The sequence below is a fragment of the Pezoporus occidentalis genome, unplaced genomic scaffold (genome assembly GCF_034315485.1).
Source record: "Pezoporus occidentalis ecotype Australia unplaced genomic scaffold, CSIRO_AGI_Poc_V1 ctg281, whole genome shotgun sequence".
In the NCBI taxonomy this organism is placed as follows: domain Eukaryota; kingdom Metazoa; phylum Chordata; class Aves; order Psittaciformes; family Psittacidae; genus Pezoporus; species Pezoporus occidentalis.
Genome location: NW_026914730.1, coordinates 228,683 through 245,877, shown reverse-complemented (window position 1 = coordinate 245,877; position 17,195 = coordinate 228,683). Strand labels below are relative to the sequence as shown.

At 38.2% G+C, this 17,195-nt stretch overlaps 1 protein-coding gene across 2 annotated transcripts in view; it reads right to left on the bottom strand.

Annotated features, from left to right (window-relative positions):
* The window catches only part of ANAPC10 (anaphase promoting complex subunit 10), a 109,434-nt gene that overhangs the window by 42,668 nt on the left and 49,571 nt on the right, over positions 1 to 17,195 (bottom strand). The window contains exon 6 of one of the 2 annotated variants that reach the window (XM_062625740.1): positions 10,030 to 10,578. The exons of the other annotated variant lie outside the window; for it this stretch is intronic. Within the exon in view, the coding sequence (XP_062481724.1) occupies positions 10,463 to 10,578 (116 nt within the window). The 3' untranslated portion in view covers positions 10,030 to 10,462. Of the gene's footprint in view, positions 1 to 10,029; positions 10,579 to 17,195 lie in introns of those variants that run through there. 2 annotated transcript variants of the gene reach the window in all.

Genomic DNA, 17,195 nt, shown 5'->3' with positions numbered 1-17,195 from the left:
GAAAAGCTGGTCTACACAAGATACATACACAGAATAAAACCATAAAGTTTGGCAGGAGATAATTGTAATTGCTGAATCAAAACTGCAGGCATTTTCCTTAAAACAATTTAAGAGATATTTCTGAAATAAAACTTATACTTAAAATCATAATTAGGTTAGTAGTCCCTATGCCCTACTGTCACTTGTCTTTAAAACTGTTGCAAAACTTCTTTTCAAAGAGAAAAGCAATGTGCCATTTTTACCCCACAATCAAGAAAGTTCACAAATCCTGAAGTTCTGGAAAAAAAAAAAAAAAAAAGTATTACAAACACTTCAAACGGTTTCTTTGCATGTTTTTCATCTAAGTGAAATTTTCAACATTCCCAAGTTGCAAGAGTTAGAGGTTCATAAGCAAGGCTTCTTCAAGTGCTTCACAGCTCTTGCTATTTGCATTCCATGCAGTACAAATTATCTATGGTGAGATTATATTTCAATTATACTTGGCAACCGCACTAAAAAAAGCTATAAAGATGCATCTTGTATGTCACAAGATCATAGAAAGGACAGGAGTATTACTCTACCACAAGTAGTCACCTACCAAGCATTTCTATTGTTTTTAACACATCAAAAATGTCTCATGAAGAAAAAAGCAACTGAATTTTTTTTCCTCTTTCTGTTAAGGTGTTTTTATAAAGAAAATATTACTGATAGAACAACCATTTTTTTCATTCAGAAGACATAAAGAGTAGATAATCCTCCCCACACTTTAAATTTTATTTCCAGTGGACAAAATAAAACTTACATATAGTGTAATTAATATTTTTTTCAGATTAGGAAAATCCCTACTTGGAATCAGCTCTTCATGATTTAATGGCAACAGTCAAACTGGGCCTCCATGTGAACAAACAGGGTCACCAAGTTATTCATAAAGGAAGGAAAGACAAACTTGTTAAAATGTTAACATCGTTAAAAGAAGGAGAACATATTTTGATTCATTCCCCTGGTTGCACCACAGCCAAAGGGACTGCTGTCCTCATGGGGAGAATGAAAAGACACCAGTTTTACAAAAGCCCAGAGGGCTAGAAGAGGATAACCACCAGAAGTGATGGCTTGAAGCCATCAGTACATTTTCTTCATTTACAAAAAGAACTTCAATATGTACTTGAAATGCTTTGTTTTAATTTGTTAGCTGTTCTGCAAAGATCTCTTGATAATACAGAATGTTTCCACAATAAATGTTGGCCAGAACAAGTTTACTCTAGAGTTTTACTCTATCATTGAGCATTTACAAAGTAAACTAAATTTAAATAAGTAAGGTTGGCCAAATTCAAACCACAAATCAGAAAACCACCAAGTAGGACCATCCTCCCTGCCAAAGCTTAATGTGACCTAATGGGAGAGCTGTAAGAGGTTAGAGTTGGGTTTTTTGTAGCTTCATGTAATATTTGGCAAACCGAAGGGGCTGGGACAGGACTCCTGATCCTTAAACAAACATTTGATGTAATTTTTTTTTTCACTTTTTCATCATAATAGTACTCTGCATTCTGCCCTCCTATGACCTCAGCCCCTTTTCCCCAGGGTGGGTCAGATTTAGAACCTCCTTCTTCACTTATGAATGCCATTAGAATCAGCCCCTTCCAGCTGTGTTTCACCTCCACCCACAACAGGCCCTGCATGTCCAGCAAAGTGCAGAGAGGGAAAGGACTGCAGGGAGAAAGAGCCGTGCCCTGGCAGCACATCAGTTGGCTTTCAACTTCTCACTGAGTTTATTATTCATAGCACTGGTGGGAGGGCAGGGGGCAGGTGACTCACACAACATCTTGTCTAAATTGAAAACCAATACTAATCCACACTCCTGCAACCAAGAAGCAGAGCTGCGGTGGGTCACTGTGGTCAGTTTTGCTTACAGTGGATGTCTATGCCCCAGGGACTTCTTGCTCCAGGCTAAGCAGGTCATTCACTACCATTAAAACAATAGAGAATGGCAACTTTATCTTTCCCTCTAACCCCTTCAAAGAAGTAATCTCCACTGCTTGTTCTCTCTGAAAGAAGCTACATTTATATTGGTGTTAAAAGTGAGAGTCAATGTAGCCTCTTGAGTTACTTTTTAATTTGTATGAAACATACAGAGAAATGTATAAAAAAACCCAGCATTCCAATTTAGTACTGCTCTAACTATATAAAACAAGATAATGACCTTACCAGCACTGATCCAACTAGAAAAGGAATGTTATTTAGCTTCATTATTCCAAATACAAGTGCACAAGAAAATTATGGTCCTAATTACAGACTGAAAGACTAATGCAGTAAAACAGAAATAAAGTACTTTCTTTCAGGTACTACTATAGAAAAAGAAGTTTAACTATATTGAATTTAATAGTAAAGCATTTGCCTAAGAGAGTTAATACACTGTTCCAATCACATTTTAAACTAAAATCTGAAGTGTTTTTGCCAGCATCGTAGAGGTTCACTACCTCAAGATACATGTGCATTTTCAACAGCGATTACATGACTTTTTCAACTTGTCCTGCTGTCCTGGCTTTCTCTCACTGTTTAACAATGCTGCATAATCTTGTCTTCAGTTTGCCCCCAGTGCTATTTTTGATGCCTGAATACTTAATCCTGTTGTCAGCACACTCTACCCTGAAGAAGGGTAAAGAACTACACAGTCCTGGCACCTGGAGTAGGTGCTCCCAGATGGATGGAGAACTAGGATGGGATCACTCAGCACTAGACCAGGGCTGTCAGGGAACCTGCTTAGTTGAGGAGTGATAGGACATTCCCGGGATGCTCAAGGTTGTTTCAGTCACCTGAAGCAAAGCAAAGGTAATAAGGGCAATAGGAAATGGTCCTGCCCATATGCTGCTGCAACTTCTACCTCCCAAGAGCTCCTCCCTCCCTGGGATCCAACAGGGAGGAGATGCTCCACATTTCCTGCTCAAGAGTGCCACAGTGGCCCCAAGCGGTAAATAAGTAAAACTTCAAGCAGAGACCTGCAAGTCTTCCTTGCGGCAGAGCCAAATCCTAAATTGAAGGAATGTGTGACAAAGCTGCCAAAAGTGTGACACTTGGCAGCTCTCCCAGCTGCCTTCTACTACTTCCCTTCTAGCCCCCAAAGTACCAGTGATGTGAGTAAGGGGCACTTTTAAGTAGCTGCTGGTCCTTTCCCACTGCAACTGCCTGAAAGAGGACTCTTGGCTTCTTCAGGCGCCACTGGGTTAAGGTAGAGAATGTGCCTGCTGGGCCCTTTGCCTGATTCCTATTCAGATGGTGGAAAACAGTATAGGAGATGACTGGCTCTTTCTGAATTGAGGAAAGCTTCTAACAAAATTAGTCTCCGTTCTTCACAAAGCCTCACAAAAGAAAACAAAGCATCAGCCAAAAAAACTTCATTTGCTTTCTCCCAGACCTTAAGCCAATTGGAGTTAACTCCCATTGAACTATATACCAGCTAGGGACAGGCATATCTCACTGCCTTCACATCTTCTTCAGAAACCAGCACAGACCCTGAGGTATGGACTGTGCCTTCACACCCTTCTTTCAGTACTTTCAATCCTCACACCTTGGAAGTAAGATATGTAGGCGTTAGCTGTTTTCCCTGTAGGGAGCACACTCGCTCTTCACCCAAGTCACAAAAGCCATAAGTAGAGAAAAGTCTCTCCCACCTCACCCTTGCTTATAAACTGTTTCCATCTGGCTAAAATTAAGTTAAAATTCTTTCTTCTCAGCTTAGATTGATATTTCTAATATTTCATTTCCAGAGGGGGGAAAAAATAGCAAATGACCAAAGTGTTTCATATCATGTTACACTCTCCATTGAACTGAACATCTCACTGACTCCTTTCCACGTAAGGATCATTGTATTTTATCCACTAACGTTAGAAAAGTGTAAGTATATGCCGTCTTTTACCCCAAAAGTAGAGCACTGTACAAATATGCAGGTATTCAATCAACACAGCCAGATACAAACCAATGGAAAATTACTATTTACACACACACAAAGACACCTCACAGGAAAGCAGAACAAAAATGGAAATATAGCGCACGTAAGTTATCAGAAGGATAATTTAATTATTCATAATATACCTTTAGTTGGCACATGCATACACAAAATAGTCATAAAATGTTCAAAATGTGTGGGCAATACTTTCATATCTTACTGACACCATGAGGAGCACAGGCATGCAATCATTGATCCAGAGGAAAAAGCAGCTTTATTTCAGTTTAACTCTTGCAGTTGTTTGAAACATCCCATCCTGCTACCAATCTGACATTGCTGGTGTAGTTTGAGATACCTGACACACAAAATAGCATATGGTAACAAAGATTGGCTCTTTATTTTGCAATTTTTTTACAGATCAGAAGACACAGAATCTCTAGACCTAAGTCTAGAGTCACTGGCTCATTGTGTGAAGTCAGCACAGTCTATTAATCCCTCTAGTAGTCCCTACTAGGAAAAAAACTACCTTTTGTGATGTCTAAATTAAATGTTAGCTATTATTATTCCTGAGGTGACCTAAGGAATTTACAAATCACTTTAAAACTGACAGAGCTATGTTAAGGAAACAACTTTTATATTTCTGAACTCTAGACAGATTGGCAGATATTTATATAGAAGATACAGCTTAGCTATATTGAGACACAGCTGAATTCTTTGAGTATCCTATTATTACAAAGACCATTCAGAAAGCTGTAGGCCAAAGTAAGACCATTTGTTTTACATGACAGATGCCTCTGATGATTGGATACTTCACAGATATAATTTCACTATGGAATTTTGAATTGTATCTTCTCAATGTATTTTTAATAGCAGTTGTCTTAAAAGGAAATGTACAGAACTTAGTTCAGTATGGAAGACAGTCATATATCTGCTGAAAAGTCCATTGAAGAATAACTATGGAAAAACATGTATTTTTTTTATCTAGAATGTTGAGACTCCATTTCGGTCTGAATGCCAGAAACCAAAGGTTTCTATTCCTACCTGTCGTTCTTAAAAAAGTAATCATTCAAAGAAACAGCACAGAATTTTCATATTCCTCACAGTTCTGTAAACGCAGTCACCTTCCTGAATTCAGAGGCTTCACACATGGTAAGGCTGTTGTTTTCCAGCAGTCTCTCTCCCACTTAGTGACACAAGTTCCTCAGGAGCAAAATTCTGCTGAAATACTCTCTCTTTGCCTGCTTCTACATCTCAGGAGCCAACCCTTTTTGAGAGGGATTTCAAAATGGAAAACTGTCCTTCTGAATCAAGATCTGACCATCGGCCCTCCATATAATGTTCAGAGCCCAGCAGAAAGCTGCCTCAGTGGAAGCAGAAACTGGAAACAGAGAACCACTTTCCTTACGCATATATCTATTCCCTTCGTATTCTTTGAAATACTTAGTTAAAAATTACCATCTGCTTATAAATTAAGCATATTTTTAAAGCGTAAGGTTGTGGGTTTTTTTCTTTCAGAAACTGAATTTCCTCCCTTCTGTAAAAATTCATAAAATTTTTGAGGGAATGGGATACTGAGAAGCAATGTTCCAATGTAAAGTGAAGACTGCTCTGGCCTGTTCTCAGCTCTCTCATGAATTGGTGTTTAATGTTCAGTGGCCTCCAATGTAAACTTTATCATACGGGTGCAAAGCAGCATATCAGCACACAGTACAGATGCTTTCCATGAATTCAGTTTGTTTCAGAATCTTGAAAAAATTCCATAGCTGAGACTGCTACTTACACCACAAATCAGCTAGGCATGGCAACCCCAAAGGAGTGTGAAAGCACTGGTTACTGTTGCACAGCCTGCTATTGTATCACAGCACATGAAAAATGGACACAGAGAACAGTAATTTTTTACAAGTGTACAGAACTCAAATCTGCTTGAACACAGAGATTTTGTAGAACAGGATCAGAGAACTAAAGCTGCTATTCTACACATCCCAAACAAAAGTAGCTCAGCAACACAGAGGTACCATAATTGCACTGGGGGCCCTGTCAGAAAATTATTGAATAGCTAAAGCATTAGGTATTTGAAAATTTATTATATTTTGTGACCAAACTGGCAACTGCAGAGGGGTTGGGACTATATTACAGTGTAATAAAAACCTCATAAAACATTTAAACAAACTCACACATCTGCAGTGAGATGGGAGGTATTATGTAATGTAAGTCATTGCTAAAGTCACCTCTCACCCCACTAGCTGTTGCAGGAGCAATGTTAGGTATAAAGTGCCTCTGTGGTTTCTCACTGTCTCACCCCCACCCCTAATACACACATGTATTCTCATGCATGGATGTTATTTACAAAAGTGACACATGGATTTGGGGGCGGTTTGATGCTTTTTTCCAAAAAAAAAAAAAAAAAGTCAAAAATAAAAATAATAATAATAAAGAAAAAAGAAGATACCTGGAATGCTTTCAATTTCAAACAAACAAGTGCAGAGGAAAAAAAGATCCGATTCTCATTTTATCTTACTCCCCATAATAAAGAAGTTTTGGATACAGGTCTTTTCTTTAACTCATATCTAACGTCCTCTGGAGGATTTCACTGGATTTAATAAAGAATATTTGTGGACAAATTCTTGACCTACATCTTAGGCTGGCATCCCTGTTGTGTTTGTTCTTAGAAAATTTAACAACAGATCTACAGCATTACTTTTGCAGTTTGCCAGAAAGCTTATGTCTCAATTATATGCAAATGTAGATGATAATGTGTGAGGTAGGATCCACAATTGCACTCAAGGGACTACCTCAAAACCAGTCCAACAATCAACGATCCTTCGTCCAAACCACAAAAGACAATGAGAGATGAGTGCTTGGAATGCTTTAAAAAATTATGGCTGCCAAACTGTTTGAAGGCAGTCAGGAATGTATACTGAGAATTCATTAGAGTTCCTCCCTGGCTGCTCTCTTCACTGCAGCATATTCAGATTAGTTCCCAGATGGCCCCTGATGAAATATTAAGTTACTGAGCTGGAAAAAACAAATACCTTCAAAGTTTCGTTTCTTTCACTCTTGATTTCATACTGACCTACTCTGAGACATGATACAACATGGGATATGGAACACTCTGCAATGCAAAGCAGCATAACCACCACCTTTCATACTACTGAAAATACGGTTATTTTTGCCAGCTGGAAGCTGAGCAGAAGCTTTGTAAAACCCTGAAATCCTTTGTAGCCTGGTGGTTTATATGAACAGATATTATCTTAGAATACTGAAAACTTCCACAAACTTTATTGTTAATTCACTTCTTTTCTCTCCCGCTTTCATCTTGTAACTTGAAAAATCACTTTTTCACTTACAAAGATGCAGACCACCAGCAGCAATAGCCCAAACTCTGCAAGCAGTAAAACTACTCTGTAAGGGGCATTTTATGCTTATTCCTTCTCTCTTAGCAACATCTTGTTAGTAAGCGTATTCCAGCACAGGATAGAGAGAAGGGGATCAATGCCTGAAAAATGCTACATAATAGTGGTGATGTCTAGGCTGTTCCTGAGGCACAATTCAAACACACCAATCTCTTCCCAACTCTGAAAACATTTTTCAGAGCTATCATGAGATAAAACAAGCCAGGTATTAAAAGTACTACTGAAGACATCTAAACTCTAAATAACTTATCTATGTCTCTCCCAGCTACCAGATCAATTTGAATAATATATGAAAGGATAACTTACACAGTATTTTTGTTTAAACACCTAACTGTGGGCTACAGGAAGAAGCATTCCTTGAGAGGGACCCTGTCCTGGTGTTTGACCAGACAGTGGAATTCCCTCTTCTTTCATCTTCACCCACTACCAATGCACAAGACCAGAGTTCACTAACCTTTCTGATCCAGAGCGATTTGAATCCACATCTAACACTTGTGTGGCAGGTCAGAGAGAATGCAAGAATGAGGAAAGCAAAGGAAGGAAAATAACTTACTAATTTTTCATGTTAAACTGACCCACTTGAAGGAAACATTAATTTAAGCCAGCACAGGTAAGAGAACACAATTCTTCCCCATACCCAGAAACAGGGCAAACAACAATTTGCCTCTTCTCTTTTTCATATGCACACACCTGTGACTTATAATTGCTAATTAAAATCAGATGTGGGCAATTCAATAGATAACCAGAGGAAATGAACCAGTGAAAACACAGGTCCTATGGGTTTTTGATAATCTAGATAACAGACTGGGCATTCTGGAGATCAAAAAAGTCTATTAGGAAACAGGATGGCTTTTAAATAACATTTAAGCCTCTAAATTGACTTTGTGATCTAGGCCAGAGCTTTCACATAGATATGGGAATAACTTAAGTTCCTGGGGCTTCACAGGTCTTAGATGAGCCCAGCGAAAAACTGTTGCAGGTTTTCTGGTACATATATCTCTTGGAATTCTGCTCACCAAAACTATTCCAAACGATGGAGAAATTGATCCACTGTTGTTATGCCTACTTTGTAAAGTATTTCTGCCAAGTTCTAAGTTATCACAGATGAAGAAATAGCTTTAACTAAAATATCTGAAGGGCCATCAGAAATCTAGCAAAACAGCTTTTTTCTGGTATTCTTAGGTTCACCTCCCATGCACAATAAGCACACTGAGACAAGCTCATCAACTGAAAGAAACTGATATGCCATTAAGAGAAACTTGATCTTTTCCGATCTTATGAAGCCAAAAGAGCATTGCCTCTTCTCCTCAGAAAAGACTGTCATAAACTACACTGTTACCAGTGAAGCCTGGCCTTCAGAGTATCTTACATGAAATACGTTAATATCACTTTTCATACTACTTTTTTAATTAATTATATTTTTGTATTGCAGAAATTATTCCAGTTTTCTCTTGGCTTATTTCCCATTTGTAACTTTCAGTGATACAGAACTTCATATGTGCTGTGCACACCCAAGGAATACTGACCCACTTGTTGGATTAAAACTGATCAGGCATTTCATGTGAGGAAAGTAACTGATAGGGTTCAACTTACCAGCACCAATCCCTTGTCTTACTCAAAAGTTTCTCACCATAGTCCCTTCCTCAATTTATAACAGGATCAGGGAGACAGCAGGTATTGAGAAGACAGACTTTTTAAGTTTTCTGCCATGTGGAGAATATTTTTCCCATGAAAACTGCTCCTAAGTGCTCTTACTATTGTATGCCTCCTAGACAGGATGGAAAATAGTATTTGGTTTTGGTACAGAACAGTTTCTGCACATTTTGACAAGATTGTTCACAAATGTCAAAGCTAAACACCTGCAATGTTCTGCACATTTTATACTTTCTGAATATTTTGACTTCAGAAAATCTGACGCCATTCTATGATCTGTACTCCTATTTCCAGAGCAATAAAACCAACTTTCTACTCGATAGCCATCTTTGCCACATGAAGTTAGTGCTGAGTGAAGGCTAGAAATTAGGTCTCTCATATTATGTCAATATAATATATTAAATACAGACCGATGAAATTGACCTTAATCTGTAAATAATTGATGCATTTGTAACAGTCCTTTAATAGAGCTGTGACAAATACTGGATGCATTATTTAATGTTAATTTCAGTTGTACTACTGACTTTCATGGGACAGATTCTGCTCAACATGTATAAGCAACAAAAAAATGCAACACTGTTGTTATTTAGATTAGTATGCCAAGATTAAGCAACTTTAAGCATAATCTGAAGCATTCCGTATCCCAATGCCTTCTGCATGGTCCTGCAAAGTTCTTCAAAAGAATTAGACACAAAATAATCACACAAATCCTGAAGTTTGTGTCCTGAAGCTTACAAATTTTGAACTTGTACTTAGGAATTAAGTTCTACAGAAAAAGGAGCCTGCTTGATTTCCCCTCACTATAATAACAAGAGGAAAGGGTAAATGGGTGTTTAAGGAAGAGTAAAAAAAACAAAAGTTTCTCAGGTTAACAGTTACAGATACACTTCCACAACTATTTTACTTTCTGTTATTTTATATTACAATGTAAATAACCTGAAAAATTCAATGTTTGGAAACAATGAAGAAAACAATGTAGAAAGTGCAGTTCATCAAAGATAATTATTACATAAATCTCTTGCATATCAGCTAGCACATCCCTTTACCATTATTTGCATAGAATTCTTTGAGAATGATACAATACAATGATATATTGTTGTCTCATCTACTCTTAGAATTACTAAAAATGTTTACATTACAGCAGTTTAAAAATACCCCATGTTTTGGTCCTAACTCTTTGAGTGGAAGTGTCCTCAAGGACACTATCACTGACAAACCCCCTGATTTTGAAAGCTAGTTTTTCTGCATTAATGAAGTACAGCCTAACAGTGCCTTCAGTGTAGTCTTGCATGAAAGTAATCACTTCTCTGTACTTTTCCTATGACAAATTTATTTTTCCTATATGCTTTTACTGGCTGGTGCAGTTGGCATAGCTTGACTGACAATGAGCCAGAAAGATGTGAGTGTAGGGAAAACTCACAGCTCTCTCAGCTGTTGGCACAGTGGAGGGGGTAAGAGCATAACAGAAGTGATGCATTCAAGCACAACCTTGTGAGTTAGTATTACCTACCTGCCAGCTTGTGAACACTACTGGCAGTGCATGTAAATGCAGACTATTCACACCCTTGTAAACGAGGAGGTTTTGGAAACTAACTGCACAAAAAAATGTAACAAAACATTGCAAGTATTCATCAACTGCAGGAGCAAGTGAGCACTGCTCTTTGATCCCAGGAATTTAAAAAGGTGAAGTAAATCAATTTGCAAACTAAAATGCATGCTGAATCGTGCTTAAACCAAAAACATTTCTTAAGGATGTTAACAGCACTTCTAATGTTTTACTGTGTATTAATACCAGAATAGAATTGTAGCCTTATCATGACACCAATCTCATGCATTCTTATCATTTGGGAGACCATCTCTGAATCACAACACTACAGTTGTGCTTGCGGAGAGCATCTTGATTCCATCTACCTACACTGAAGGTTATATAATGCCAAAGGAAATACCAAAGCTGGTGGTACTGAATAATATACCCAATATGACAACAACTCACCCTAAACCTCCAGTTCACTACTTGATGGACATTTTACTATTTTAAGGCATTTGACGGTATCATTACCTACATTTTTAAGACAACATTTAAAGAAATTTTGTGAATTTTCATGCGTGCATATGAAGCAGAGATCATAAAATACTTCTCCACTAAACCAGTTCCTCTGCTTTCTAAACAAATCTTACTTATGCACTTGCCTCTAGGAAAGTAACAGAAAAACCTCAGGAGTACCGAAAACACTCATAAAAGAATTATTCTCATACTTTGTACAAAAGTGGGGGAAACCCCATTGTCAGATGAAACAAAAGTAGTTTTGAATCAAGGAAGCTAAATAAGAATAAACCCATGACTTTTATGATTTAAGAAAGCCCAACAGACATGATAATGACAGAGGGCCATGTTATATGAGATTGCACAAACATACAAACGAGATGAGCTAATTATCCAGCTCAACAAATTTCCATAAAGTTAAAGACTTCCTTTTTGCTTCAGTGGAGCTCAGTAAGCAATAAAATTCAAGAGACAGAAAAAGCATGCTGTAAGCAGAAGATACAAGTCAAGAATTTATCTCAGTAAATGCTGAAGTAGACATGGACACTGGAATACATGCATTAAGACCAAACGCACTTTCCTTCTGGAATCACTGATGACAAACCAAGATGAGTATGACACTGACTAGCCTCAGTTTAGTTGTGAGCAGCACTGGCCGAAACCTGCATTTAATACAGTGTATTTAAGATCCAGTACTGTATGTGGTTGAAAAGAAATGGCAGGAAGGAACGTAAAGGATCTTCTGCAAATATAGTCAAGTAGATACCAAAGCTAGAAGTGGAATACTTTAGTAACTACACTACTTATAATATTTTTGAGAAGCGGGAAATGACAAGTAGTTCTATGGCAAAGAGTTTATTTTAATGGAACAGCAGTAAAAGAAATGACACAGTGGAAGCATTTTGTGTGGTCCTGTTCATATTTTTCCTGGTTGGAGAGCGCTTGATTCCACCATAAGCTTTTATTAACAGCCAAATCCACCAAAATGTGATTTTAAGCTGAAATATACACATATATAAATTGTTTATTATTTAAATTTCAAAACAAGCATAGCATTCAGACTACAAACTAGGCTCTTGGCAATTTTGTACAACATAACACTATGAAGGTTATATATCAGTCTAAATATTTACTCGGTGTACTGTGACGAGAAAACTGTTAGGATCTTCCCTCCCCACCCCTTTCTTAAACATACTCCTCCCTCAAAAGTTTGCTTTTTGGGGTTCGAGAAATGCAGTGCTTAATTCTCAAATCACAATGTTTCTACTCTCAGCTGGCATCACATTCTAAACAAATTTTGCTAACAGCCAAGCATTCAAGACCTTAACCTGCTGAAGAATGTACAAATGGCAGCATCAAGTAAAAACACAAGGTCCATTTAGTTCAACAGCCTGTCCTCAACAGGAGCCCTTGGGAAGTAACCATCAGGTCCTTTGATATTTTCAAGTACTTTCTAGTGCTTTGGATGGTGCTCTGAACAGCATCCCCCATCCACTTCCTTGTTTTCCCATCTTTGATACTTTGAAGCAGATACCCCTTCCTTTGATCACATTTATTGTCCCCTGTAGTGAGTTTGTTTCTCCAAGCTTCCTCCTTTTCCAAGTAAAAGTTCTTTGGTCTTCCTAGGGGCTTGACACCATCCTGTTCCTAAAAAGGAACTGACATAGAACAATGTCAGCATGAAAATGCCTAGGGAAGAGTGTAAGAAAGAGGACAAGCATGTAATGGTATTTCACCCAGTACTACAGAAATTTCCAACAACTTAAGGCCTTTATCTTCTGTATTTCGTGATCTTCAATGGATTTTTCTCCCATTAATTTGTTCAGTTATGCAAGCTCTAGATGTCTACAGCACGCTGCAGTCAGAAGCTATACAGCTTAAATACAGCTTTGAAAACAATATTCTTTCATTTATTTTCAACTTCTCATCTGCTGATATAACTCAATATCCTCTGATTCTTGTAGTGAAAGAGACCCTGGGCCAGGATATAAATTAATCCCTACTTACTCCATGGTATTCATCATTTTAATCAGTTATTTGACAGTGCTCACTTTTCAGCAGACTTTTTTTAACAGGCATGTGAAACAAGAAATTGCATTCAATGGAGAGATCGGGATAGACGAGCGTTACCTCAAAACAACTCACCCCTCCACATGGTAATAGGCACTAACATGAAATAGATGGGAAAAGACTTTCTATGCCTTAATTATCTTCCAGGGTGAAGTGACTGTTTTATTTTTTTCTCGGGTTGCTTTCATTTTGGTTTGAGTGCTTCAGGACCACCAGAGCACAAAAAGGCTCCATGTGATCAGATTTGTCTTTGTCAAGTAATTCCTTGCCTTTCAGAAGTGCTTTCAGGTTTAGGAGGTTCAAACTTCAGGAACTCCTGATAGTTCTGATGTGTGGCATTAATTCTGGCATTCAAAGGCCAGATAAAGTACATGAGGTTTGTACTCTGAGACAATAAAGATGGTTGGTACATCTCTCTAGCAAAGATAACCTTGCATGACTGAAGATACTGGCTTGTAAACAGTTTAATAGATTGGGCAAATAACAGCCATACACCAGGCTGTAAGAATTATCAATTAGCCAAAAAAGGCCTGCTGTAATGAAGGTAAGCCTGCGCTGAAACCCAGTGAAAAGCTAGGAGGGAAGAAAGAAGAAGTCTAGTAATGACAGAGCTTGAAAAACAAGAGTATAAGTCTGGTTCACATAAGCACTTAAGGAGAACTGTGCAGCAGGAGTGTACTTTGCTGCTTTTATTACCACACAGACTGCACGCTAGGGAAGCGGATCCACAGCACTGTGATACAGAGAGTGGTAGGTTAAAACTAAGAGAGCTAGCTCCGTGACAACGCTACTTTAGCACAAATCCCTGGTGTAAGCTATAAACAAGTGTAAAAGAACTGAGGTATTTCCAATAAAATGCCTCTGACAGACAATACTTTTATAGAAAGCTACTTCAACTAGCCCGGGGAACAAGATCAATTATCTTTAAAACTCTTTGACTCTATAAACCCCAAATAAAAACAGCTCTTCTACTCTACTGAAGCTTAGCTAGTTGCTGCAGAGAATAAATTTTAAACCAGATGGGAAGGTCCACACAAAGTGACAAAGCAAGTTGCCCAGAAGACAGTATTTAGTGAAATGTGAAACATTACCCGGGGTTAATTCCCTCACAAATCTCTTCCGAGTTTCTCAAAGCTTAGCCAAATTGCAACACTTTTAGCTGAAACTTCCCACACCAGCCATCTGCTTTAGGCTGAATTTATGGCTGAAATGGGAAGATTAGGGAATTCAGGGGGGAAACTGAGGAAACAGGTATTGGGTGAGGAAAGTTATGACTAAACAGGATACAAAATGCTGTAACAGTGAATCTGGGAAAGGGACAGAAACAGATGAGAGCTCTGGGGAAGAATAGGAGTGAGGGGATAACTAAAGGCTAGGGTGGGAAAGCATACACACTTGGAGATGAGTTTGGGCCTGATGTAAAGATTGTGGAGGAAACAAGCCCTGCAAATGGATGAAGCAGGGTCCATAGATGACAACTTCCAGAACAAGACATTTAGGGCTGCCACCAGAAGCCAGAGAAATGGACTAAGTGAACTAAACTTAGTTTCAATTCAAAGATGTTTTTATTTAAAAGGCTGAACTCTTCAGTGGAATAGAAGGGATGATGCAAGCAAACCTCTGCCTTCAGCAATAGTAAGTACTTCAGAAAACGTGAACCAGGGATTTCATACTAAATCCTCCTTATCTTCATCAAGGACTGTAGAGATAAAACAAGGGGCAATGGGTTCAAGCTTAAATAAGGGAGATTTAGGTTAAATTAGGGAGATTTAGGTTAGACACAATGAAGAAATTCTTTACTGTGAGAATGGTGAGGCACTGGAACAGGTTGTCCAAGAAAGCAATTCCTAACTCATTCAAAAGCCAATTATAGTTTATATAAATTGTGTTTGTAAGTCAGCCTGTCTTGCTTGGTGAGAGGATGTGGAATCACACCATTAGCTTAGCTGCCTTATCTAAGTCACCACTGGGCTTCCCTGAGGATGGGGCAAGATAACCAGTAAACAGTGTGATGATGGTAGACATCTTCAGCACTACAACTGAATTTATAGCCATAAACTGTTGCAGAGCTCTGATGCTCTTATCTTGCACAAGTAATTTTTACCTTCCAATTTTAAAAGATTTCAACAAATTATACACTCTGCTATACTGCATGTGTCTGGAATGCACTCCTAAAAGAGTTTTGTATACTGAAAGCAGCATTTGAGAAAAATGTTCAAAACTGCTTCAGGTCAGCCTTTTTTTTTTTTTTTATCTACATAACTGGGAAGTCACTGATCCCATTTAATTTATTTGAATTAAAGTATTAAATATTGGCTTAACTGTACTATAATTAACAGTGGTAATTCACTTCAGTGAGATCAGAGTTCAGGTATTTAACGCTTTCAGTGATCCCAAACTTACTCTCATTTCATATGTAATTATGTCTGGATTACATCCTCTAGCAGCATCTAGTATTAGCATCATTTTCATTACTTGGGTTCCCCCCCCCCCTTCCATTAAACCAAACCACATTAATACTGTTGACTGGCTGCAAGAAATACTTATTCTTTTGTGCAAACGGAGAAACTGTCACAGGTAATTGTTAGGCTGACATAAAACACCTTGCTGAAATGTCAGCCTGGAACTACAGCAAATATGTCACATGAAGGATTACTTAAAATTTACTTCAATGAACAGTGTTTAATGATGGCTTATGGAGTTTTATAAAAGCACCTTAACACCTTTCTGATCTAAAACAGAGCACTTAAGTATTTCAAACCAACAGCAGACCACCCAATACCTTTGCCTGGAAGCCTCAGCAATCCTGTCTTTGGAGGGCAGTGTACATACTCTTTTAATTCTAGGAATGTTTTAATTGCATTTAGATTATTATCTCCTGCTCCAGCAAAAACCTACTGCATTTAATTAAAGAAGTAAAATAACATCGTAGTTAAATAATAAACAGCTATTTTTGTGTAAACATGCAAAGGAATGCAAAACATTCCTGTAATCCATACATCAGTGCTTAATAACTACTTGCATATAATGACAAAATTTGGGAATCTATTAGCATCCTACTGCATGCCATAACCAGAGCCCCAAACCTGAATTTCCCCCATGTAGGAAGCATGCGCTGATGTCAGTCTGGGGTCACTCCCATGATCTCAAAGAATTCTGATGCATTCCACTTAAGCTGCAGAGCTGGATGGTAAATTCAAGAAAAATATCCACCAAAATTATCTCCATAATTCATTCACATACCAAAACACTGTAACAGCAATGACAAACAATTGTTCTTTCAGGTAGACCTGACAATAGCAATGAACTCTCACTTTTTGCGTTACTAATCCTGATCCATCCTGAAAACAGAAGTTACAGAAAATCCACTGGACCGTTTGAAACAAAGACACATTTATGGTTGAAAATTTCTGAACTGTTTAGGATTTCCTGAGAAGCTTACTACACTAGCTTCTAACTCTCCCTTCTCTATAGAACATAACGTGATTCAGCTGTCATTACTAGGTCCAGCCTTATCACTGTGGCACTGACTGTAGCTAGCCCGACCTCACAAGGTGGTGGCATAAACTGCCTGAGCACCTGTTTCACTTGCAACTCTTGGCTCAAGACGATTACAATTACTGCTGGCTATGGCTTTGTGAGAAGTATGGATTTTCCAGGCAATGGCCTTCTGCCTGGAGATGTGCCTCACTGTATTAGGTGAAGCAATGATTTGCCTTCCCGACACCCCGTAGCTCTCCATGGTCCTTCAGCCTTGCGTGTAACACTTGTTACACACAATTTTGTGTAATTTTGCTAATCAGTACTGGCAATCTGGACATCTGGTGCTCTCTCGAGCGCATAAACAGATCTCATCCCTAAATCATGTTTCAATTACTTCCCTTATTAACAGAGATGAAACAAAACAAGTCTCAGAAGTAAGGCTCACTTCAGTTCTTCATCTCTCATACTTTGTTCATGTCAGATTAAGCTTACATCCTCAGGAAACTACCTACATGATAACAGTTCAGTGAACACCTAGTCTCATAGTCATGTTGGGTTACCAGCAATTTGAGCTTGAATTAGAACCCCAAGCACCCCACAGTCTAGTAGTATT